The sequence below is a fragment of the Mirounga angustirostris genome, unplaced genomic scaffold (assembly GCF_029215605.1).
Source record: "Mirounga angustirostris isolate CCGP_5_RB_7025 unplaced genomic scaffold, mMirAng1.0.hap1 SCAF_2, whole genome shotgun sequence".
Lineage (NCBI taxonomy): Eukaryota > Metazoa > Chordata > Mammalia > Carnivora > Phocidae > Mirounga > Mirounga angustirostris.
Window position 1 is genome coordinate 54,950,025 of NW_026991710.1, and position 26,742 is coordinate 54,976,766.

The window sequence follows — 26,742 nt, forward strand, 5'->3', positions numbered from 1 at the left end:
GTGATCATTATAGCCCAAGCAAAATATTCAACAGGTTATGCAGGGGTTTTCAGTGACTGCACACCACATAACATCATCTACTATGTCTAAACCAATAAAACCTATTTTAAGACTAGGGACAGATTATTGTAATCTGAGGAACTGTTGTTTTGGGTTTTTGCCCTGAATTTCATTTAGTGACTTCTGGTGTGGAAGGAGTCTCCCGAACTTGGAAAACAGCAAAAACAGTTTTAAAAAGTTTGTCAGTTAAATCTTGATTACTAATGGAAATGAAAAGGACAGTCTTATATAAATAACTAAAATCAGTAAGTCAAATATGATCTTTTTTTGAAATTCAAATTCCTTTATTTCTGTGAACTTTTAAAAAGTAGATGTACTGCATATGTTTTAGTTTTATCTCCATTGTCTCCTATTAGGCAAATTCAACAGAAAAGGGCCTCAATCAGTAGAGTCATCTAACATGGCCATTTGGAAGTATTCAGATTTGTGAGGTCCATGAAAGAAAGAGGAAGAAAGGACAGTCCTAGCAGATCAAATAAAAATGATGAAAGGGAAAGGGAGATTTTTAACGTTACTTCCAAATATCCCTATGTTTGAGATGCGCTCATTTAAGGGATTATGGGGAACAGTTTTCAAATTAGAGGGTCTCCTGAAGGGCCACTATCATGCATACACCTTACTGTATGTTGATCACTTCTGGTTCAGGTGGGGAGCAGGAGGTCTTTAGGAGCATTCAGGAATATGCAAAGGAGGATGAGCACAGGTTGGAAAGGAACATGACATGGGAGAAACAGTTAATAACTGAGAACTGAGGTGTCTTACCTTCCTATGAAGGAAGATTCATTATGATTCATAGGAATCATAATTTGCCTCTGTGAATTTATTCTTTCACTAAACATAAAATATACAGAATATTATAATACTGTGTGCAATACAAAAATGAGTAAAGCAGTGTTTAGCCTTATGGAACTTAAAGTATATTTTAGAGATAATACATGTACTTTAAAACTACAATGCAAAATATGAGAAATGCTTTAGAGGAGGAACAAAGAAATTCAAAAAGCTTTTGCATGGAGAGGTAATTTATCTGGGACAATAAAAGTATTCTTGGTAGAGGTGAATTTGGACTAGATCTTGTAGAGTGAAGAGAATATTGCATGACCAGAGGGGAGAATGTATTCAGGGAATGAAGCGTAACATTCAGTGTTACAGGAGCACTGAGCACAAGCAAAACAAAAAGTCTGTTGGTTGTTGGCAGATTGTACAGGGACTTAAAAGCTATGGCGACATGGATTTAGACTATTTGTTGGGCAAAGGGGAAACCAGTGAAGATTTGAGTGTGTGGGAACAATATTATTGAATAGCGTCATAACTGAGCTGCAGTTTGCTAAATGGATAGAGTGGGGAGAGGCTGAAGGTGGAGGGAGCAGTAGGACTAGGTGAGATAATAGCAATATGGTGTTCATAATTGTGGGTTATTATTCTAGAATGTTCTATAGGCATTGCGGGTCATGGCCCACTAGGTTTTGAAATTAATTTACTTGGTGGGGCAAGCATTATAAAAAACTGAAATAGAATAGAATAGAAAATATTGGATTTTATTGCACTGAGTAAGATAAGTATTGTTTGATGAAACTTCTGGTTCAGTTTTTAATATTTTAACATATATGTATTTTGTTATGTTCTTATGGAGCTGTGTTGTGAAATATATTTTCTACTGTGATTGTGGTCAAGATAGAGAAACTCTACTAGAGGATGTATTTATAAAAGCCTACCTTCAAGGTTATGGTTAATGGTACTCCATGAATATACTCTACCTAGTTTAGGCAAGGGTATGAGAGAAATCCTTCAAGCACATTGTGTACAAGGAGATCAGTCTGTATTTGAAATAGCCACTGTCTTATTCTGCTACTTCTTTTAGAAACATGATAGTGAATGTTCAGTTTGATCAGGAGACCATAATTTTTTAATACTCAGTGTCATAATTTTGAGATATCTTTTGCTTATCTTTTTTTTTGAGATTTTATTTATTCATTTATTTTAGAGAGAGGGAGAGAGATAGAATGGGGGAAGGGAGAGAGAGAGAGAATCTCAAGCAGACCAAGAGTAGGATGCTTAACCAACTGAGCCACCCAGTTGGCTTGCATTTCCCATCTCTTGCATTTCTAAAAACAATCAAATGCTTTCAGAGCAATAGTTCTCTACAGGGGACATTTGTCAATGTGTGGAGATATTTTTGGTTATCACAATAACCAAAATGACCCAAAATAGTTATTTAAAAGAAATGCAATCCCTAACAGCAGTTGTAAGATTCATGCTAAGATTTGGCCTAACACAGATTCAGTGATATTATTTGTAGAGTGCTCTGATCATCAACTTTATTATTAGATTTAAAATGATATATCAGTACTTGCTTATATGTGAACAAGAATGAAATGGTGCATGGAACAGTTTAGCAATACAAAGTTTATAACTCTAGGATCATTTCTTGAATCTTAACATTAAAAGTCAGAATTACATCTTACCACCATAATATCAACTAATTTATAAACCTATGTATATTTTTACATGTGAAGAAGCAACTTTATCTTGAAATGAGTTCAGAGAATTGGCAGCCAGCTGCCCAAGTGAATCACATCACTGAAAATTCTTAAGATCTTGTTTTCTAATTTAAAATAGATTCAATAGAAGTCACTGGAATTCTTATAGATCTGATTATTTAGTAAATATAGGTGATCAGAAAGGGACTTTGTGAGGGAAAGGGCATGTGAAATTGGTACCTGGGTTCTAGGCCCACTGGGGATACAAACTACCTATAGGTTCACCAAGTCATTTACATTTCCTGGCTTCAGCTAGCTGAACCATAGGTGTGTTGGCCTGCATGACTTGCAGTCTTTCCTAAGCTTTAAAATTCTGTGGGTCCAGGTTATGGATATTTTTTTGTGAGTGTGAATAAATTGTTAGTGTCTTTTAGATTATTGTAGGATTATTTTCATGGCTTATCAATAGCCCATAGGGAGACATTGTTATAAAGTAACTCAATTTTTTCAATGGTTTGGCTTATACTTGGACCTGCCCATAAGCCTGATGTTTAGCTGACATTGTCACAGAGTAACTGTTTCTACAAAGCCTTCCTTTAATTGTATCATGGAATACACAAGCCTGACTCTCCTAATATCTTCAGGAGACACTTTACTTTGGGGGTACATTTGGTTTTTCAGATCACTTTGTTCATGTGTTCTGTGTGGTAGGTCCTTAAAATTTATATTTATTAAAAATTTTTTAAACTAGTGTTTCATGGTTGCAATAGTTAGGCTACTGCCACAAGCCTTAAGAGATAATTAGCTGCAGCAATTCAAAGGTATGAATGTTTCTTTCTATGTAGAAAGACAAAGCTCATTGATTATTCAACATATTTGCAAATTCTCAATTTTTTTCAAGGAATTTAACCTTATAGAAAGGTACAGAGCCACCTCCTGGTGGTTCAAACATGTAAATGCATCTATGAAATGTCAAATTTTTGTGCCATTGTTTTGTAATGACTCATGAAGTTACCATCACCTTCCCCCAGTTTTTGTAAACAAGGATACATTTTTGATTAGCTAATTATTATGTATATTCATTTATTAATCAGGATTTCTCTGGATATATAAATCAGTATTTCTCTTTCTCTCTGTGTCTGTGTTTAAAAAAAGTCACCAAAAAATTAGGGAGATTTCACAACAGAGAAAGGTTAGAAGATCTCTGGCTTGATGTATCACCATAGTTTGTTTCCTAGATATAACTTTTTTTTCAAGGATCCTTCCAAAGGGTTTATAAATAGAAAATGTATTATGGTGAAAAATCTCTTTGGAAAACTTGGAATAATAAGGAAAAATTTAAAAAAAAAAGTATTGGTGAGCTCAGGAGAAATGATAAGGAATTCTATAAGGTTTTCCTGAACTCTTTAAGAGATTAAAAACTGTCTCACTTAAGGGGATCTTCTTGACAAAGACATTCTAAAAATCATGGATTATTTTCAAAATTTGCATTACACCTCTTTTATACTCCAACTTGCATGATATAAAGAACTGAGTGTCTTGGCTGTATTCTTCCTTCCAGGTTAAATTGACCCAGTACTTTACAAATTTATAAGGATTTAAATTCCTTTTAAATTGGCTATGGGTTATTGCTTGATAGAAGTGATTCTAAAATAAATAATGTCATTTAATCTCACTTTATTGTACTACATTCACTGAATATTTAAATTCTCATACATGCATTGCCTCCTTACTGATATCAATATTTAACTTTTACAGTGAATTAGAGGCCGGTTTTTGAAGTGATCCAGTTTTGGTAATAAACCACATTTGTATAGACTCCAGGTTTGTTCTTTTGACCACAGTTATCTCCCCAGCTCACAATTCCAATGAGATACCAGGTATCTTTAAGATCCTTTACAACTAAAGGTCCCCCAGAATCACCCTGAAAATAAAAGAAAGAAAATTAGCTAAATATAAAGCTTATTACTTAAAATATTCTGATGAACCACATATTTTATTATTCTATAGCATATGTATTGATTACCAATTATAGAATAATTAATTGAAACATAGATTTCAAAAGTTATAAGAGCTTTAAATTTCAATTTCCACATTTTAATTTTTTCAGCTTTATAGACATATAATTGACAAATAAAATTGTGTATATTTAAAGTGTACAAACATGATATTTAACATACATATACTTCGTGAAATGATTACAACAATCAGTTAATTAACACATCTATCACCTCAAACAGTTACTCTGTGTGTGTGTGTGTGTGTGTGTGTGTTAAGAATGACTAAGGTCTACTGGCAAATTTCAAGTACACAAACAGAAAGTCTAGCTGGTGTTGATTTTTTTCTGACTCCAAGCAGGGTGCTTTGACCTCGGTTTTATTGGACAGACTAAACCCCTCACCATGAGCGTCAGTTATAATCACTGTATTCCTGTCTTGGACCCTGTCCCTGACTCACTTTCTCGATATTCTCCCCAATTTTTCTATGGCTAGAGCTTTGTCTTACCACTCACTTGAGCAGTCATGGAGCAGGAATCTTACCTCTGTTCCCCAATTCAGTAAAATCTCTTTATGACCACCTCCTTCCTGAGGCATATCGCTAATCTCACCATTTGCCTAGATTCCCATGTGCTGTCTGCAAATGGACTCCTGTCACTACTTTCCCCTTGTCCATCATGGCTTGGACCTCTCTGTGCATTCTCTGAATTCTAGCTGCCTCCCTCCACATTCTCAGCAACTGACGCTGGATATGTACCAGATTCCGCTCTTGCCCAGCCTATAGGCTACAAAACTCCCTGCTCTTTTCTGACAGAAGTTTACGTGTGTAATTTGTGAGACTCTGGGAAGAGTTTTCTGTCACTCAATATCAAAACAATTTTGATATTTCACCATGTAGTCACCTTCTTGGAGTTTTCAAGAATCTCATGTTATAAAGCAAGTACGTCCAGGAAGAAATACACTTTCTACCTTTGTCAGAAAACATACATGCAGGATAGCTATTGGACAGCAGAGGAAGGCACTGGAAAGGGCACCAGGTAGTCCCAACATGGTCTGATCCACCTTCTCACCTAGTGTAACGGCCTCTCCTCCTCCTTATGCCGAGACCCAACAGATTACTTGGGATTCCCTCAAATATGAATTATAATTTCACACCTTCATAATTTTTGCTATGCTCTTTCTATATATAGAAAAATAATACTGTTCTCTTATTCTATAACTGGGTAAGAGCCATTTATCCTCAGGTCTCATATCCTTCAGTATGATCTCTCTGATACTTGCTGCAAAAATGTTCCCTTCATGCTAAAAATATTTGTTATCCCTTATATCATTTAAAAAATCTCATCATAGTTCATTGCTCATGATTATTTACTTTCTAGATGAGAGCACTTTGAGAAAAGGGACTCTGCTTTATGAAACTTTGGATTTCTGGTATTAAGAAAATTTAATTTGTTGGTTTGATAGCATCAAAGAAACTCTGTTTATAACATTTTGCTTAATAAAACACCTAAAAATGTTTGTGTTGTGAAATCTGCATTTAGAAATTATTGAACTGACAAGATATCTGTATTGGTACTAACGTAAAGAACATAGAATATTTCTTGAAAGCGATAAAAACGTTTTGGGTTAATGATATTAAAATAATCCCTCTCCACCTACCCTGCAGGCACAAAACATTCCAGATTTTATATCATGGCCATACACATGTGGTTGCTTGCAGACATCATCACTTATGATTTTCAGTTTGGCTTCTTGAAGATTATTTTGGGATTCCCCTTCAGGGAAAACAAAGTCATTTTAGTGTTTACAATCAACATCCTTAGCTAGAACGAAGTGAGTGGAATTTTTTTCCCAATCTAATCTATTTCATACTAAAATTGTCAATACAGAATGAGGTTAATGTAAGCAATTTCTAGAGAATAAATTCCCCTTTAAAATCTGGCACATTTAAATGATAATTATTATCTTTATCACATTTTATAAATACCTATACTAGGAAGAAAAACATTTCCCAGAGTTAAGTAAACTCTCTTGCTGTTGTTATATGTATGTACCTACACCAGATTTTATGATCCAGAATGTATGTAAGTATGCCCCCAAATATTCAAAAACAAAATCATTTTTATTTATTAGAAGTTTAAGTTAGTGTATCAAGTTAAATCATTTTAGAGAGGGCCATGGAAGCTTTGTTATCAGAGACTATCTCTACACACTATTCTTATTCTTGATCCCTTTTAAGTTAACCTCTGTAGTTCTGAAGCAGATTTTGCTGCAACTGGACATTGTAGCTGAGCAATGGGAAAACTTGTAAGGTGACTGAGGAAGATGAAAATGAGTAGTGGAGCAAACCAAGGGGAGGAGGAGATGAAAAGAGTCAAGGGAGGCTCACAAAGATGGGGCATAGAGGGAGGGAGTCTTGGAGTGAAGGTGGGCATGAGGATCACAGCACACCTGATGAACACCTGGCATTGCATAGAGAAGAGCACATAAGACTCTAGTGTTGCTGAGGGAACATTGCTTCTCTCATGTCTTCCTTGAAGCCCAACCTTTTGGAACTGCCTCTCCCTTATTCCATGTGATTCTGACCAGCCTGTCTATCACACACCTGCCTTTCTCGGTATAGACCCAGGAATGAGTGTTTGAGTTAGCCAGTCAATCCAAGTACCCCTGGACACAAACAGGACCAAAAGAGACCTTTTCAGGGATTAACGTAGATTCTGGCAAAGAGGACAGGTTCTTCCCTCTGCAGCTACTAGGGGAAGATGATGTAAACCCTGATGTTGTTGGTCACCTTTGACACTATGTGGAGATAGAATCCCTCCATATGAAGGCAACCTCAGGGAAAACAGAGCCAGAAATGGGAAGATTCAGAGATTCAGAATCAAATGACATCATACTCCATACTCCTGAATCCAGCTATGTCTGAAACCAGACTCTCCTCATCTTTCTTGACTTCTAAATTACAAGGAACAAATTTGCCATTTTATTATTATTTTTGCTTCAGTAAGAGTTGAGTTTCTGTCACTTACAAAATAAGAGCTCTAACTAATCCAACCAAGCTGTGTGGAAATGGCTGGCAGGATAATATTGATGGAGATTAAATCACACTGTCCTAAATTGGACATAGTGCTCTGTGGTCCTTTTTGAAATACCTACCACCATAGAAGAGTGCGCCTAATCCTGTGATATAGACAGTGGAATTTGGTTGGAAGGATGCAGAGGCTTCTGGCAGACAAACCCGGCGGATGTCATCAGTAAAGGTGCCCCTGGGAGAGAACTGCCCGACAGCAATGTCGTTTTCTCTTGCTGGGGAGTGCTATCTTTCATGGACAATAATTCTTCTGACATTTCTTTTCATTAGTGGAGGGTTGATTGTTGTCCCAAAGCTAACAGTCCATTGACGTGGATTTGCATTACTGGAAAAGGTTAGAAATGAACAGAATATATAAACTGCACTATAATAATTGCATAAAGGCTAATAAAAAACTCCATATTAAAAATATTTGGCTGTAATGATAGTTTCCTTTGACCTTTAAATATAGTCTATTGCTATTTTGAAAGATAAACTGTGTACAAACAGTATCTTAGAGCTGAAATCCAAAAAAGAATTATTGAATTCTAGAACTGTAAAGCATATAAACTATCATTCATTTATCTCTTCAACAAATATTTATTGAAATTCTATATGGTGAGTCTTATTTGAAGTGTTGGGGTTAAAGTTATGAACCAGACAGAAAAAGTGCCTGCTGCTGGCTGTATTCAATTCCAGTGAAGGAAAAAGAGCAAAACAAATTAACAGATAAATAAATCCAAGCAGTAATAATGGTTATGAATAAAATAAAATAGAGCAATTGAATAGAGTATGGGGTGGGTAGGTAGGTAGATAATTCTCTTTTGAGAATATGGTGTTTAGATTGAGACATGATTGATGAGGAGCCAGCTGTGAGAAGATAGGTAGACAAGTTTCCAGACCAACTTCCCAAGGTCTTACTACAGTTTGAGACACAAGGGAAGAGCGGTGGGGCATGAAGCTGACGAGGTAGGCAGGAACCAGATTTTAGAGTGTCTTATAGGTCATGAATGTGTTTAGATTTTGTTCAAGTGATATGGGAATTCCTTGGATAATTTTAAGCCATGAGTAATGTAGTCTCACGTACATTTAAAAGAATCAGATAGGTTCTTTCCGGAGAACAGATTCCTGGAGGGCAAGAATTAACAAGGTAAAAGTTGTCAGAAGTCTTGTGAAAGATGACCAACTGTGGGTAACTTCCAGCTTGTGGGTGACTTCTAGTTTGTGGGCTTGAGCAACTGGTGGATCATGGTACGTATAGAGATTGGAGAGGTCATCTAGTAATAAAAGATCCTCTGGTAAAGCCTTTGTTTCATACTTAAGGAAAATAAAGTCTAGATGGGTTAAACTATTTGCCTAGTATCATGTCTGCTTGCCTGTCTTTGCTCTTCTCTTTATTGGACATGGTTTCCCATCAAAATCTATTTGTTAGTAGCAAGATTAGTGTTCTTAACTAAGTAATTGAACTAACATCATCCATGAGGGATAAGCAGAGACAGATATTGCTCACATAGGTACTTGTTTCTCAACCTAATTATTTCTTAATAGGTAGCTTTAGTCAGAGAAAGAAGCATATAAACATATAATGGGGTTTACGTCCAGTTTGACAGCTGTAATTGTGTTAGGATTATTATTTTTTTCTCTAAGGCAACTTAAAATTTAAAATTGAAATTGTGTTTTTATACACAATTTTGATGTGCAAAAATACTCAAATGAGAAAAACTAAATAAAAACTGGTTTGTGGGGGCACCTGGGTGGCTCAGTCAGTTAAGTGTCTGGCTCTTGATTTGGGCTCAGGTCATGATCTCAGAGTTGTGAGATTGAGCCCCATGTTGGGCTCTGTGCTAAGCATGGAGCCTGCTTAAGATTCTCTCTCTCCTTCTTCCTCTGCCCCTCCCTGCTCATGCTCCCTGTCTCTCTTAAAAAAAAAAGAAAAAATTGGTTTGTGAACATAAGTGTTCATATAGTATAAATATATTGACATTTTTGTTTATAAATCAGTCTTTTTTGAGTTTTATTGATGTAAATTTGCTCCTTCAACTTAATCATGCCTAGATAAACTTAACATAAATCAAGTATTTTGAACTTGGGAATGCAAAGGACAGACCTTGAATTGTATTTATTCAACTGAAAGTAACATTCTAGAGCTTTCAAACAACACCCTCATACTATTTAATACAGCTTGTACTTGCTATATTTGTAGATAACAAACCCCAAAAAAACACCTGATATGAGAGATACTAAGTGAAGATTACAGATAAACTTTCTAAATTTTTAATCTAGGCCCAAATTTAAAAAAGTTGCAAGTTAGTGGTGATAAGTATAAAACAGTAATTTAGATCCTCATTAAAATGTAAAAAATGAAAGTGTGACTCCTGGTCTGGAAACCATCCCTGTAAAAAGGATCTGGGAATTTTGTTGATTATTAGCTTGAAAATCAATCACATGAAAAGAGTTCTTAAAGTGTTAATTTCGTATAAGACTGCAATGATATCAAATAATCCCAGAGTAGGGAAGGCCATAAAAAGTTATTTGGTCCTCTCACTGATCCAGTGCTTGAAAGATAGGACTTTGCATGAGGCAGACATATATGCTTATGTTCAGTTCCACCATCCCCTAACATTGTGACCTGGGGCAATGTACTTAACTTTTCATTTTTTTTTTTAAATTTATTTATTTTAGAGAGAGAGAGAAAATGTACGTGAGCAGGGAGAGGGTCACAGGGAGAGAGGGAGAGAGAGAAGCTTAAGTGCTGGGCAGGGAGCCTGATGCCAGGGCTCGATCTCACAACCCTGAGATCATGACCTGAGCCCAAATCAAGAGTCAGATGCTTGACTGACTAAGCCACCCAGGCACCCCACCTTAACTTTTCTTATTTCCCTCAGCATAAAAGGGCTTATCAAGCAGGCATTTACTTAATGAGGTGAGTGTAAGAATTATATAAAACAAATCTTAAGCATCTAACCAAAAATTTGTAGCACGCCAGAGCTTAATAAATGGTAATAGTTACTGTTGCAAGAACACACTCTCAAGTAGCAGTTGTCTTCACTTGAACCCTTCTGCAGGTGGGGACCTCTCCTTCCCCTAGTCTCTTTCTTCACCTTGGAATCCCTTGCATGTTTGAACAGCTCTAACTGTTGACAAGTTCTTCCTTGATGCCCTAATTCTCTTCCCCAGGAAAGCATCTCAGACATAGGTTTTGAAAGGCAAGGCTGTATGGTTATACTATCACTTTTTTTTTTTTTTTTATCACCCAACACTGTATACTCTAAGAGTATTTCATTTTGTCAAGTTTTCTTTTAAGTGTGTTGTCCAGGACAGAATTCACTATCCCAGTCAGAATTTGACCAACGAAGAGTCTAATATCTCCTTTATTTGAAATCTGCATTTATTTTAATTCACTTTAAATCACAGAGTAGTTTTGTGAACAGCTGACTTCATAGTGGGTTATTTTCTGACAAGAATTTCTAAGCAATTTTCACAGGTTAAAGCACAAATATGCTTTCGGTACTGATATACTTCAATTTTTTGGGGCACATTTAGAGCTTTACGTTTATACCTACTAAAATTAATCATTTAGTTCTTGCTTATTACTCTAACATAATTAAAGTTCTTTTGAAATTTCTGTTTTTCTTACCCAAACATTGGTTATCCTTTCCAGCATCTGTCATCAGCTACTTTGTTGATTATAACTTCCACATCATCTGCCAAGCCTAGAAAATACACTGTCTAGGACAGGGTGCAGGATTAAGGTCTTTGGTGGGCCATAAAAAACATCCTCAGCATTTTAATAGCAATTCTTAATCATGATCCTTTAGATAGAATTGTTTAGTTACCAAGCTACCTATTATTGTCACATTCAATTTATATTGTTTTATGTTTTCAGAAGCCCTCCCATTTTACTTTGTCATTATGACATTGGTCATATTACCTATTTTGAAAAGTGTATTTAGTTCTTGGAAGAATATTTCAAGGGAGTCACTGACAAAATCAAGAACATGTAGAGGAGAAGAACCAAGGTTGTAGGACATCTGAAGTTGATGCTGTGAAATAAAGTAGTGATATTTATTTTCACATATGGTTTGGAGATTCTCACCCATTTTGTATTGTTTGGCCTGAAAAAGAGAAAATAAGGGACTAGTTCTCTCCATGGTTCTATGGGGAAAAAAATAAATTTGATCCTCGCTGCTCCAGATGAAAGAACAAATTTCAGTGGGTGGAAGTTATTAGGTTGCAGATTTGGTGTTCAGTGTTATAAAGATATTTGCAAAAGTAAAACCATCTACCACAAAATTGGCAAACTTTGGAGATAGTAAGCTCTCCATTACTCATGCCAAACTAGGCACCTGCATAAGGGATTTCCGTGGGTTCTAACATATTGACCTATTGAGCTCTGATGTCTTTCAAACTTTAAGAATCTGTCTCTATACAGATTTAGACTCAGGTAGGCAGAATTTACTATGGTATCATAAGTCAGAATTTTATTTGCAAATATCTTCTCCCATTTGGTGGGCTGTCTTTTGTTTTATTTTGTTAATGGTTTCCTTCACCATGCAAAAGCTTTTATTTTGGAGTAGTCCCAAAATAGTAGTGTAGTTTTGGTGTAGTTTAATTTTGCTTTTGTTTCCCTTACCCAAGGAGATATGTCTAGAAAATGTTTCTACAGCTAATGTCAAAGAGATTGCTGCCTATATTTTCTTCTAGGAATTTTATAGTTTCAGGTCTCACATTTAGATCTTTAATCCACTTTGAGTTTATTTTTGTGTATGGTGTAAGATAGTGGTTCAGTTTCATTCTTTTGCATGTAGCTGTCAGGTTTTCCCAACACTGTTTGTTGAAGAGACTGTGTTTTCCCATTGTATATTCTTGCCTCCTTTGTTGTAGATTAATTGACCATATAATGGTGGGTTTATTTCTGGGAACTTTATTCTGCTCTATTGATCTATGTGTCTATTTTTTGTGCCAATATCATATTGTCTTGATTACAACTTTGTAGTATATCTTGAAATCTGGGATTGTGATTCCTCCAGCCCTATTCTTTCTAAAGATTGCTTTGGCTATATGGGGTCTTTTGCACAGTGAAGGAAATCATCAATGAAACAAAAAGGACACCTACTGAGTGGGAGAATGTATTTGCAAAAGATATATCTGATAAGGAGTTAATATTCAAAATATAAAAAGAACTTATACAACTCAACACCAAAAAACCCCCCCAAGTGCTCCACTTGAAAAATGGGCAGAGGGCCCAAATAGACATTTTTCCAAAGAAGACATACAGATGGCGAACAGACACATGAAAAGATGCTCAACATCACTGGTCATCAGAGAAATGCAAATCAAAGCCAAATGAGACATCACCTTAAACCTATCAGAATGGCTAAAATTAAAAAGATAAGAAACAGGTGTTGGCCAGGATGTGGAGAAAGGGGAACCCCCCCTTACACTGTTGGTGGGAATAGCAAACTGGTACAGCCACTCTGGAAAACAGTATGGAGGTTCCTCAAAAAGTTGAAAATAGAACCATGACCTAGCAACCACACTACTAGGTATTTACCCAAAGAACACAAAAATACTAATTCAAATGGATACATGCACCCCAATGTTTATAGCAGTATTATCTACAATAGCCAAATTATGAAAACAGCCCAAATATCCAACTGATGAATGGATAAAGAAGATACGGTATATATATATGCAATGGGTTATTACTCAGCCATAAAAAAAGAATGAAGTCTTAACCATTTGCATTGACATTGAGTTAGAGTATTATGCTAAATGAAGTAAATCAGAGAAAGACAAATACTATATGATTTCATTCATATGTGAAATTTAAGAAACAAAACAAATGAGCATAGGGGAACAAAGAGAGAGAGGCAAACCAATAAACAGACTCTTAACTATAGAGAATAGACTGATGGTTACCAGAGGGGAGGTGGATGGAGGGATGGGTTAAATAGGTGGTGAGGATTAAGGAGTACAGTTGTTATGATGAGCACTGGGTGTTTGTATGTAAGTGTTGAAGCACTAAATTGTAGAGTTGAAACCAATATTACACTGTACATTAACTAAGTGGAATTTAAATAAAAACTTAAAAAAAGAAACTAAAACTAAAAGGTTATATGCACCCCTATGTTTTATTGCACCATTATTTACAATAGCCCACATATGGATGCAACTTAAGTATCCACTGATAAATGAGTAGATAAAGAAGATGTGAGGTGTATACATACACATGTGTACACACACACACACACACACACAGGAATATTACACAGCCATAAAAAAGGATGAGATCATGCTATTTGTAACAACAGCATGGTTGAACCTAGAAGGTATTATGCTAATAATAAATAATTCAGACTGAGAAAGACAAATACCGTATTATTTCACTCATATGTGGAATCAAAAAAAAAAAAGGAATAAACAAGTAGAATCAGATCTATAAATACAGAGAACATACTGGTAGTTGCCAGAGGAGAAGGGGATTGAGGGATGAGAAAAATATGGAATGAATAACTCAGAGGAATAAAAGGCCCAGCGTGGGAAATAATATTCAGTGATGCTATAATAGTGTTGTGTGGTGGTAGATGGCAGCTACACTTGTGGTGAGCACCACAGAACATATAGATAAGCTGAATCAACATGTTATACACCTGAAGCCAATGTAACATTTGTGTCAACTATACTCCAACACCCCTCCCCAAAACCTGTGAGGCCATGACCAATGAGTGCTGGATAATGACTACTACCCCCACTAATTTTGCAAAGAAGTATGCAGCTATAACATTATATTAGAAAAAAAACAGAAAGAAAAGTTTCTCATTTACCTCAGTAATATTTGGGGGCATTGGTTATTACTCAGAACATAATAAAACTTAGTTTTTTAACAATAATGGAGGCCAACTTACAGTCAGTAACTTACTTCGTAAAGCAGTGTGCTGCAGTGATGAGCCACGTATTACTGACCAAGGTGGCCCCACACTGATGTATGTTATTACGCTGAAGGGAAGCTTGCCAAGGCCAGGCAGCCTTGGCTGCGATGTCTCCAGACATTATTCTGTTGACTATTAATGGAACAACTCATTTTCCACAACCTGAAGAGAAAAGATCATTAAGTTATAAGAAATGTCTCTATAGTCTTTGATTCAGAGTACCTAATAGAGAACTGTAATGTAGTACTGACATTTATCATTATACAAACATGTACAATATTAATATCTATCCTCTGTGTTTCCTGATATGTTGATGTTTTGCTCATCCCTGTATTGATAGATGTGGATATATATTGTCTACTAAAGCTATGTTAAACTACAAAGGGCTGACATATCACAAAGTAGGTGTCCTGAGGATTTATGGTATCCATTGTCTAGATGTCCTGGGAGCTCCTACTAAGACTATTGCTTCCCAGTTTCAGATGATCCAGTGTGTTACTTTGACATGAAGTCTTCACCAGAAGAACTCCCCAGACAAGTAATTGTCCATTTGTTGGAACTCCTTCTCCCATATATTTTCCTGCATGACTAGTTCCTAAGGTGTGCATGGGTTAATGTATAATGACCAGTTTCTCACACTGCAGGATGGAGAGTTCCATGTTTCCACATAAACATCCCATTCACTATTGGTGGGAATAAATATGTACTGTATTATGTGCATCAGATTAGAGATTACTTTGCTGCTTAGGGTTCCTAAGAATTAAGCCTGTTCCAAACATGGTGCTAAAGTGCTCGCTTCGGCAGCACATATACCAAACATGGTGCTAATAAAGAAAATATGGTAGATTCAATTCTTGTTCCAACTAATTGGGTATCAAAAAAGAAAACTCATTTTACTGATATTGACTACACTGCATTGTGGCCAGTCATTTTAGAAATCTCCCTCACTCTGCCATTACTCTAGTCTAGACTACCATTTTTCTCATCTGGAGGACTGCAACAGCTTTAGTTCATCACCCTGCTTCTGGTCCTGCTCTCCTAATCTATTCTCCATACTGAAAACTGACTGATCTTTCTTGTATGTGTAAACTCTTTAGGGACTTCCCATTGTCCTCCAAATAAAGTCAGAATGTTTCAGCATGGTTCTGGTCCTTGATCACTATTAATCATACCCATTTCCCATGTTCATCAACCCCCATTCAATGTTCCTGTTACACTGACATTTTTCAGTTACAAGAAATGACCATGTTCTTGCTTTTCTGAAGACATTTTTACATACTACTGCCCCTGCTCAGGGCGCTCATTCCACTTGTCACTTGACTTCTCTCTCTCCTGTCTCAGGGATCGCTTTCTGACCCTACAAGACCAGGTTAAGCTGACTCTGTGATTGACTGCACTTTCTATGTTGTAACATTTATCACACCATTTTAACATTTCTTGATTTATTTATGTCTTCCCCTACCTTCAAGCTCTTCATTTTAGAGGAGGGATCGTGTCTTATTCATAGTGGTATTAACTTCCTGGCACTTGGTAGATGTGAAAAAGATACTCATTGAATGAATGAATAAATGAATAGAAATATATAGTGTGTTTGTAAGAGAGAGAGGCAAATGCATGAATACCTTTGCTCAAATTTATCACCACTTTGATAAAATCTTTCAAAATTTAGGCCACAGTGATATGAAGTGAGTGGGCGGAGCTGCTGTCAACAATGAAAATGAATGTATTAAGCAAATTTTATAGCTCAGTCACAGACAATAGGGTCTGTTTCCTTCCCATTTATCGCTTTCTTGTGATTTTATTTCTCAGCAGAAAGAACATTTCATAGCATTTTAAAAAAAATTAGAAAAGCAAGCCCATTTATTCCAAGACAGAAATACATAATTTCTTCAAATTGCCCCCAAATTCCCACCATGTAAAATGTTTTTCTTGAACAAGATGAAAAAGATCAGTCTCAGAGTTAGAAAAATGTATGTCCATCTGTTGTCCAATTGTTACTCTCTTCCAAAGAAAATGTGTGACATGGATGGGAAATTATGAGCTAACTTGAAGATATTGTCCTTTCTCATGTGGAAATTGAACTTGTTTTTATGAGCTAACTAGACTTACATGCTTGGACAGTTAGCTTCCCTGTTGATGAGCTCATTGCTGAAAAACAAAATAGAATATAGAAGGATAAGTGATATTCTCTTAATTGGTCTTTCAGAGTATATTGACTATATATGGACTCTAGACAGTTGAGCATATAATCAGGAGAACGGCAACCCAATAAACAAGATATGTATACAATTTTTATAGAGATTCATAAGCAACCTCTAATTAGGTGGATAAATGCTCAAGCAGTAGGTGATTAAGGCACAAATAGTAGATGATTAAAACCCGCAAATAGTTTGTATTAAAGCAGAACAGTGGTTTCCTAATGGTGTAGGATATAGCCTCTTTGGATTTCACTTCAGGAGATAGAGAAAATGGGGAAAGAGGAAGCCACTAGATGGGGTCTCCAGGCTCAAACCCAGCCTCAGTCAGAGCAGCTCTGCTTTTATCTCTTCTATTTAAGAATTCACATAAGCCTTTCTTTAGTTAAAGGGTTTGGGAATGAAAAAAATCTTTGAAACCTCCCACATAAACTATATTTAAAATATTTCTAAAACAGTTACTAAATTATCAAAATTATTTTTTCTGAAGAATAAACTATTGTGTATTCTTATCCAACATCTGCTGAATATTGGTAAAGACCAATTATTGGACAGAATCTAAAATTAAATTCCCTCAATTTCCAACAAAGTTAGGAATCTGACAAAGGACACATGAGCATTTCAACTCAAATTTGTGGAAAGCTATTTGAAAACTGATGATTTTCAAGGTAAAAAGGTTTACTGAGCAGTATGAGGATAAGCTGTTTTACTTATTTCAACCAGTGCCGTGGTTCTCAGAATCATACTCTGTCTTTAATTTTACATTGTGCAAAATAAGAATGTTTCTTTCTACTCACCTTCTATAGATCCCACTTGGCAAACTAGTAATGATGAATTCTGTGAAGTGGGAAATTTGAAAATATCCAAGTCAAGAATACCCTTACATGCATGCCCAAGTCATTATATGCTGAAGAATCAATTGCTCAGGACAGATTCTCAGTATTTACTCTATGGAAGAACTCAATTTTCTGTCAAATGTAGTTTTAAAGTAGGTAAATTTCTTGTTTCGTTTTTTTAAAAACTAATTTAATATGCCCCATAATAGTAATGAATTAAAATGGAAAATAGTATAATGTTAGAATTCTTCCTTAAAACTTCATCTTAGTTTGAGCAAGATGCAAATTGCCCCTTTCCAGGAAGGATACCAGGTTGCTTGAAATCGTTGTGAGTGTAATTGGATTTTTGAGAATTGAGTTTTTAGGGAGAATGGTTACACTTAGAGTTAAAATACCCCCACGCAAGTAACTAGCTGTTGATATCTGATTTTTACCAAATAATTTTATTTTTCATGTGTATGAGTGAAATAAACATTAACACCTTAGTCATGAAAATGACCCTCCAATATGCTTCTGAGTTGAGAGTAATCGAGTTGGTAGTATTCAGGGGAATACTACATGCTACAGGTAGCATAAGGGGAACGGGAGCACACATGAACCAAATGTAGGCTGTGAGCTGACCTTTCACAACCATGGTGTTTGTAATGCAAAGAAGCTGATTTTAGCTTTGTTTTGACATGTTGCCTCCCATGAAGGATCCATGCCACACAGGTTTTGTTTTTCAAAAGAAACCCCAGAAAACAAACAAAAAACCAAAACCAACCCACAGATTCTTGACAAATAACAGATAATCTTGGGCTGCAGGGTTATTTCTAGACTTGGTCTAGAATTTTGACAATTTTCTAGTCATTGGGAGCAGCCCAGATTGAGTGTTCCTGGAGAGCTGTCATTTTGCCTGTTAAGAATGACCTCACTGATATGAGGAATTCTTAATCTCAGGAAACAAACTGAGGGTTGCTGGAGTGGTGGGGGGTGGGAGGGATGGGGTGGCTCGGTGACAGACACTGGGGAGGGTATGTGGTATGGTGAGGGCTGTGAATTGTGCAACACTGTTGAATCACAGATCTGTACCTCTGAGACAAATAATACATTATATGTTAAAAAAAAAAAAAAGGAAGAAGATAGCAGGAGGGGAAGAATGAAGGGGGGCGGAAATCGGAGGGGGAGATGAACCATGAGAGACAGTGGACTCTGAAAAACAAACTGAGGGTTCTAGAGGGCAGGGGGGTGGGGGGATGGGTTAGCCTGGTGGTGGGTATTAAAGAGGGCACGTACTGCATGGAACACTGGGTGTTATATGCAAACAATGAATCATGGAACACTACATCTAAAACTAATGATGTAATGTATGGTGATTAACATAACATAATAATAATAAAAAAGAATTGTCTTGAGGATTCTGCTAAGCTTTTCACTAAATGGGTTTTCCTAAGTGTTAGTAAACACTGCTCTTTTTACATTTGGAAATTTCAAGGTTCGCTAGCGGCCTCGGAATCTGTGAGGTCCAGCCTGAGGATCTTTCCAGCGCACCTCTCCGGGAGGCTCCTACAGAGCCAGACGCTTCCCTCCGCTGGCCCGACCTGTCCCTTCTCATTTCAGGGAAACCCTTTTATCCAGCTTTTTCTACTACCAATCACTCGCATTATGCTTTCAGGTTTCCAAAGCACGTGTAGAACTTAGGGGCTTTCTAAGGTAATGGCCTATGTATGTTTCACCTTTTCTATTTTCTTGTATATCCTCATGTTATTTCTATGATTACAGGAAGAATCATTGCAGTTTTATGGATGAGAAAATGGAGGTAAAGTCATGGGCCAATTACTTGGGTGGTCTTGAAGTGACTCTGTGGGGTTAGAATTAGGTAACTTTCTTTCTTTTTTTTTTTTTTTTTAAAGATTTTATTTATTTATTTGAGAGAGAGAGAATGAGAGAGAGCACATGAGAGGGAGGAGGGTCAGAGGGAGAAGCAGACTCCCTGCCGAGCAGGGAGCCCGATGCGGGGCTCGATCCCAGGACCCCGGGACCATGACCTGAGCCGAAGGCAGACACTTAACGACTGAGCCACGCAGGCGCCCAGAATTAGGTAACTTTCAAACCAGGTTCTCCATCAGCACCCTGCCTTTTAAGCTACTAGTCATTAAAATATGCTATAGCACACAAGCTGATCCTGTAAAAAACAAAAAGTCCAGGCAACTGATAACCATTTCATGCTTCATTGCTGGTTTCAAATAGCTCAGGCTTTAAAATTCCTGGCAAATTAACTGGTTATTGGAAATCACACACAACACATCATATAATTTATCAGAATTGCCACTATTTCACAACCTTGATTCATTTGTTTCCTCACCCAACAAGGTGGATTAAGCCCTTGACAGGTTTTCCCTTCTGGGTTGGGAGACGTCTCCAGCCTCATTCCCGGAGTAGCTGACTCTTCACCAGCAAACTCTTGCCCATCCCATTCTCTCAGATTTTCACTTCCTGGTCAGGTTTCCTCTTGAAGAATCAGCCAGACCCTTACAAGGGTAGGGCATCCTGTTTCACCTCTGATATTAATCACTTACTCTGAGACTCTTTTAAGTCTGGTGTCCATTGGAATTTGTAGGAGAAATCTGCACTTACGTGCCAGAAGTAGGTGCTGCGGAAGCAGCTTAATGCACAAGGGTAAACAGGTTTCTGTCTAGCTGGACTCCGCAGAGCCTTTAATATGCTAATATAAGAGATGAATATCATAGACAGAATTTCTAAGATGTGTTTGACCACAGAACATTTTTCATATAGAGCCTCTCAAGAAATTAGAGATCTAGATTTGAATCTTACATCCTTTTATTTATTAGCATCCTTAACTTTTTGTCTTTTATATTTATAAAGGTGAATTTGCCTACTTCCTAAGAATATAGAAATTAGATGCTGCATGTGAAGGGCATAGAAAAGGGCCTTGACAAAGATTGACTTGCCTTTTTAGAGCAATGATAATGGTATAATGGTTCCAGAGATTTTTTTCTAGCTCAGTGATTTTTAAAACATCACTTATAAGGTGGCTTTAGTGGATCCAAAGTTGGTTTACTATCTTCCCAAATGCCCACAGGAGAAAAAGTGAAGAGAAACTTCACTATATACAGACACAAACATATTTTTTAAAGGCAACAAATGAATTTATGTTTTAGGAAGGTCCCACCCCAAAAAATAGTTGTTGCTAAATGCTTGGTATTTTCACTAGCTTAGTCATGGAGGCAGTGGCTGGGTCAGATTAATTCTCGTTAGTGGTAAGGTTTGCCTTTATTTAAGGATGAGTGTCAGTCAGTACCTACAGGAAAAACCACTTGGCAACTAACTTCAGACATGCTTTCATCAGAGAAACATAAAACCTTGAAATGTCACTTTTTTAACTAGAAAAACTTTTCCCATCTAAATTCTAGCTGTTATTTGGAATGGAAGTAATGGCAAGTAAGTTTAAGATTAGACATAAAATGGACCTAATAGAAAACTTCACATCTGATAGAAAGGTGTACTGACTTACCATTAACTTGAACTGAAGAGGAATTTATGGGTAAGGCTCTTGTGTTCCTTATCTTCTGATTTAAGATGCTAAGGATTTTCTCCTTTATTAAGGCCCTTTGCTCAGTAGAAGGGAACTGGAACACCATAATGATATCTGCCTTCACACTATCTTCCTCTGGACTACAACATATAAGAGAAAGGTGTTTATTCAAAGTATACATCGGGTCTTATACTCTTTCCTGGATTTAATGCCCCTGAATTTTGCCTTAATTGCTAAAAGTGTTGAGGACTAATCTTCTTACATTGACATTCATCTGTATGTCACTGTCTGACCCAATATCATTTCATATGTTCCCTCTTCAAGTTTCCATCATGTTTTGAGTAAATTTTCCCCATTAATTTGAAGGCTTATTATAGCAGTTGGGTAAGACTCAGATATCAAAAAAATTTCATCCAAATTGTAAAGTCTGAGGATCAGAAGAAACCTTAGTGGTCTCTTTGGCCAATCTCTCATGTATCTGATACCTACATCACCTCTAAGCATCCATGGTCCTCTAGCCCCATGCAGTAATTAAAATGATGGGACATTTACTTCCCTCCAGAGCCTGTTTCTCTTTGGTCAGCTCTAATTTTAAGATAATTCTTCATTTTGAGTTGAAATATGTCACTTTATATCTTCCATTATGTTAGGCTTAGGTCTACCAGTTGGGACATATATATAAAACATCAGGTTCCTCTCCCACATAAAATATTTGAAGACAGTGACATTCTTGGTTCCTGAGTCTTCTCCACATTAAACATGTCCAGTTCCTTGAATTTTTTTTTCATATAAGCAAGTTCAAGACCCTCTACCTGTAGTATTCAGTTTTTCCTTTTAAATTAGGAAAACCAAACAATTAAAGGCCTTTAAAAAAAAATTGAACTCTATGTATTGATCTGCCATGTCTCTTATTTTTACACTTCAAAAGACCCAAGCTCTGAAAAACACTACAGGCCTAATTACCCTGAATCCTTTGACTAAAAACAGGAAATATTGATTCTGAAACATTTTATATATCGTGGTCCATTTAGGCTCTAGAATGTGAAGATACAAATAATCAGAATTTTATGTCAAATTGGCAAATGTATGACCAAGTAATTTTCCCTCTTGAAACAGAAGGAAAACATTGTTTATGAGGTGGAATTTCTCTGGATCCACACAAAAGCTTACATTGTTATAATGACTTTAAATTCAAAGGGGTTCACAAGACTATGATAATATTTCTAGAATGTTATGGCAAATCAGAATTTGAAAAGAAAGGATATGAAATCCAGAGAATTTCAGAAATATATGCTTTTTATCTCCTAAACATTGTAGAATTTATCCAATTTATATTATAAAATCTTTCTGGAGGTCACTAGCTATTTAGTAAAGTGTAAGGAACTTGGAGTAAGTCTTCTAATAAGGCATTAGTCTGTTGGTGAGAAAAGTTATTATTATTTCCTTTATATAAATCTGTCTGAACATACTCATTTTTTAAGAGGATGAGTCCTATGGGCCCATAGGTTTGCACCCATTATGTATTTATGTTTTGCTATGTGCATTCCAAATAACATAGTTGAAACTTCTGAGAAATTTCTGCAATTGATATGAGCCTTCCCCCTCTACCATAACAAGCAGAAAATTCGTTAAAACAGGAACATCTTTTTTTGGGGCCTGCCTCCTGGGACTTCATTACAGGTAAAACTTATGATCCCATTCTGTAGTCAGCTTTGCCTTCTTATTTTTGAACTGATACGTCTGTCAAGACTACTTGGTGGGTTTTCCCAAGGCCACGGGTTCTGGTAGTCCTGGGCCTTACAATCAATTGATGGTTTTCTTTTTTAACCTTTTTTTTTTTAAGTTTTTATTTATTTGACAGAGAGAGAGAGCACAAGTAGGCAGAGCGGCAGGCAGAGGGAGAGGGAAAAGCAGGCTCTCCACCAAGCAGGGAGCCCCACGCAGGGCTCTATCCCAGGACCCTGGAACCATGACCCAAGCCGAAGGCAGTCGCCTAACCAACTGAGCCACCCAGGCACCCCAGTTGATGGGGTTTGAATCCTTGTTCTTCACTTAACTTCCCTGCGTCTTAGTTTTTGCATTTAGAAAATGGTGGTCAACCCTGTATCTCCAGATTGCTGTAGAGATACTCTTCATGAGAAAACTTAGGCAAGAGCCAAGCTCATAGAGGCAACAACATATGAGAGTTCCCATCTCCTTTGCTCTATGTCCCTCCAGGCTGAGAGTCCACCTTTGCCCAAACATACATATGTCAGTCTGACTACTTGGTTCTTGATATAATGCTTGTTCAAGGCTGAATCTATAAATATCTCATCCACCTGTTATTAAAACAAGAGAAAAATTCTGTGTTAATAAGATATTTTATAATAAGAATATCCTTCTGATTAAATGCTAAAGCAATAGAAAGGAGTTTTAAAATGAATAATATTATTTAAACCAATGGTTCTCAGCTCTCACAGTGAAACAATCACTGGCAGTTTTTTTTTTTTTTTTAAATTATAGATACTGGAGCCCCTCAGAGTTTTGGTTATAATTGATTAGGAGGGAACCTAGGCGTTCATATTTTTAAAAACCTCCCCAGGTGATTCTAATGTGCAGACATAGGTAATTTGAAGTATCTTCCTAAAATTCTATAGAAGGTGAAGCCAAAAGACACAGAGCCAAGAGGTGACACGGAGAGAGGTTTTGAGAGATGGTGAGCAAAACCTTGGTTGAGTACTGGGTTTGAAGCCTATCCTGCTGCTCATGAACTGGGCAATGTTGGAAGTTCCTGAACCAATCTGAGCCTCAGTTTCCCAGCCTATAAAAAAAAAGATACTGATATGCTACTCACAGGGTATAAAGATTAAACACACATAAGATGTTGGGTATATTTTGGTAGTGAACTGTACCCCCCATCCCGGCATTTCAGGTCTCAGATTTCTCTGCAGGTCTTTGGCTGTTAGTACAGAGAACCAGCGTTGGGGATTTGGGAGAGAGCCAATGATTATTTAAATTGTTGATTGTGGGCCCTAGGGTAAATCAGAGAGGAAGAAAGAGTAAGATGGCGTTGCAGATTTAGATCAAAGTTGTATTACTCAGTTTATATCACCAAGGAAGGAGAAGATAAGCTACTGCTTTGGGTTCTTTTGCACAGAATTTTAATTACCTGATCCATCATCATGTGGCTGTGGCTTATCACACCTGGATTTTGGCTTGCAGTATCTCATAGTGACCACTTGGTGGCAACAGTGTCATCTAAACTAAACGTTGAGCATTGCATTTCACATTTGATCGTAGATGAACCAAATGTGCAAAAACCATGTCCTAAATCCTTAAGGAAGGGGCAAGAAAACCAACTCATTTTGAAAAATGCAAAAACATAAAAATAAATGAAAGGCTGTATCAGAGGTCAAGGAACAAGTCATGGCTTCCTTAGCACTACCAGGCATTCACAAGTGCTTAATTGGGACACAAAATATTCTTGATCTCATTTAACCCTTACAATAACTGGTATGGAATAAAAATTATCTTGATTTGTATTTTATTTGAAGAGGAAACTGTCACTTGGAGGCAGTAGGTAAATTTCCCTGCCAGCCATTATGTGGATCATAAACTGGGATTTAAATTTAGTTCTTCTGTTTGCAGGGCCATCTCTTCTCATTAACCACACAGCCTCCTTGTTAAATGTGATGTACGTTTTACTTCAAGTTCTTTCACAGAACACGAAACAATAAGTTATAAAATAAACAGTTGGTTGACTTAAAGTATAGAACTAGTCAAGATATAATTGGTCATATACTTGTAAACTTGAAGATCAAAGGCAGTATTTAGAAAGTAGAAAAATTGCTAGTATCCAAAATATACACACTTATTTGTATTTACATAAGAGCTTAAATGGGCTGAGGAGGTGTGGAGTTTATAAGCTAGAAATGGAACTGTTTTGGAAGGTGTGTTTTTGCAGGAGTGACATTGTAATGACTTCTCTTTTGTTACACACAGCTAGTCTTACTACTCAGTATCTGGGGGAAGTCCAAAAGGAAAGAAATGGCAAAACAAAACAAAACAAAAAACCCAGGCCAACCTAACAGGAAGAAAAGTGCCAAATATTAAAGGGAAGAAAACAGTTGAGTATTTATAGAAGTTTGGTTTGTAATTATTCTCTGAAATTCCACTCACAATTGTTCCCTTGGCTGTCTGTAACTTGTTGGTGAAGGTATTAGATTAAGTTTTTGACTTTAGATGACATCATTCTAAAGTCACATGGCTGCTGAGAAAAATATCTGTACCCAGTATCAATCCGGTCTTTGAATGGTTCAGTTGTCTGGGAAGAATATCGTTAAGAATCTAGGTATAAGTGACTTCAGTAATCATAGAAATAAAGTTTTCTTCTTTCTAATACAAATCTCAGGACTCTGCCCCTATTAAGCCTCTTTGATTAGCCTGGGGTGAGGCCCAGGATCTCCAGGTGATCAGGTAGCCTGAGGAAAACACTGAGAAATGCTGCAGCACAGAGACTGGCTGAAAGGGTTTCTACAATAAAGGAATTTTCAGCAGGGGGAATCAGAGAAAACAGGAACCTAAACTCTTGCTGAATGGATTTTATGTATGAATTAGCTTTCTAGAGACCCTAAAATAATGATTAATCATTAATCATGATTACTCTTTCCTAGAAGATGAAGGCTTACTTCATAAGAAACATTCTGCTGATACTTTGGCATTTTAAATTTGTAGAAGTTTTAGAAGAACACTTTTTTCTAAACTGTGTGCCAGTTTGTTATAAATGTATTATTTACACAAACTAATAGAGATACTGATTTGTAAATCTAGCCCACCTCCCATTCTGGGGCATTTGCCGAGTTTACTAGTTGTAATTACAACTAACATTAAACACAGACCCCATCCCTTTCAGGGTAGTACCTCTTTATGTTTGATGATTTTGAAATGCTGGAAGCTGCACTGAGATTAAGTTCTAAAAGGGCAATTGAAGGTTAGTTGAGTGTTTAATAAAAGAGTTAGGGAGAGGCTGATAACTCCAACAAACAGACACGCCCAACCATTCAGCTCTCATTCCTGAACAAAATGTGTTCACACATGTCACCCGCCTTTCATCGTCAGAGGCTTCCCAACTTGGCTTCTCTCTCAGCAATCTTTAGTATTTACGTAGGAGGTGTTTCAGGCCTCAGACTGCAAACTTCAGATAGATATGCCACCAAAGATCGGCCAATGGAATATCAAAAGTTTCTTCCAATGTCACACCAGATGAGCCCTGAGAATTAAAGGACCCACAAACATGCCATGAAGAAGACTTCAGATCCTGTTGCTTTCTCCTAATTATAATAAGAGTAGCACACAAAGAACAGTATGAGATACTTTAAAAAAAACAACACACGTTTAGCCTTAAATAAGACTTAATTGAAATTAAGGGCTGACCTCAAGGTAAAAACAGAGAATAAAGCACAATTCATTTTTGCCTCTGGTCACAGAGTCAGATATTCAAGGGCTTCACCGTCTGTTGCCCATCTTCCATCCCGTCCAGTCTTCAACACCACCTGTACCTGTCAGGCTTGACCCTTATTTCCTGTGTACTTGCCCTTTACAGGCTATTCCTTGAATCTGTAACACCCTCCCCCATTCTGCTGGCTCTGCTTTTCTGAA

At 36.8% G+C, this 26,742-nt stretch overlaps 1 protein-coding gene across 1 annotated transcript in view; it reads right to left on the reverse strand.

The window, feature by feature from the left end:
• Window positions 1–4,302: 4,302 nt before the first annotated feature.
• The window catches only part of LOC123848934 (transmembrane protease serine 11A), a 45,104-nt gene continuing 22,664 nt past the window's right edge, over window positions 4,303–26,742 (reverse strand). The window contains 7 exon segments of the mRNA XM_064584006.1: window positions 4,303–4,464; window positions 6,197–6,312; window positions 7,694–7,953; window positions 14,530–14,701; window positions 16,649–16,687; window positions 21,085–21,245; window positions 23,356–23,423. Coding sequence (XP_064440076.1) covers window positions 4,303–4,464; window positions 6,197–6,312; window positions 7,694–7,953; window positions 14,530–14,701; window positions 16,649–16,687; window positions 21,085–21,245; window positions 23,356–23,423 — 978 coding nt within the window.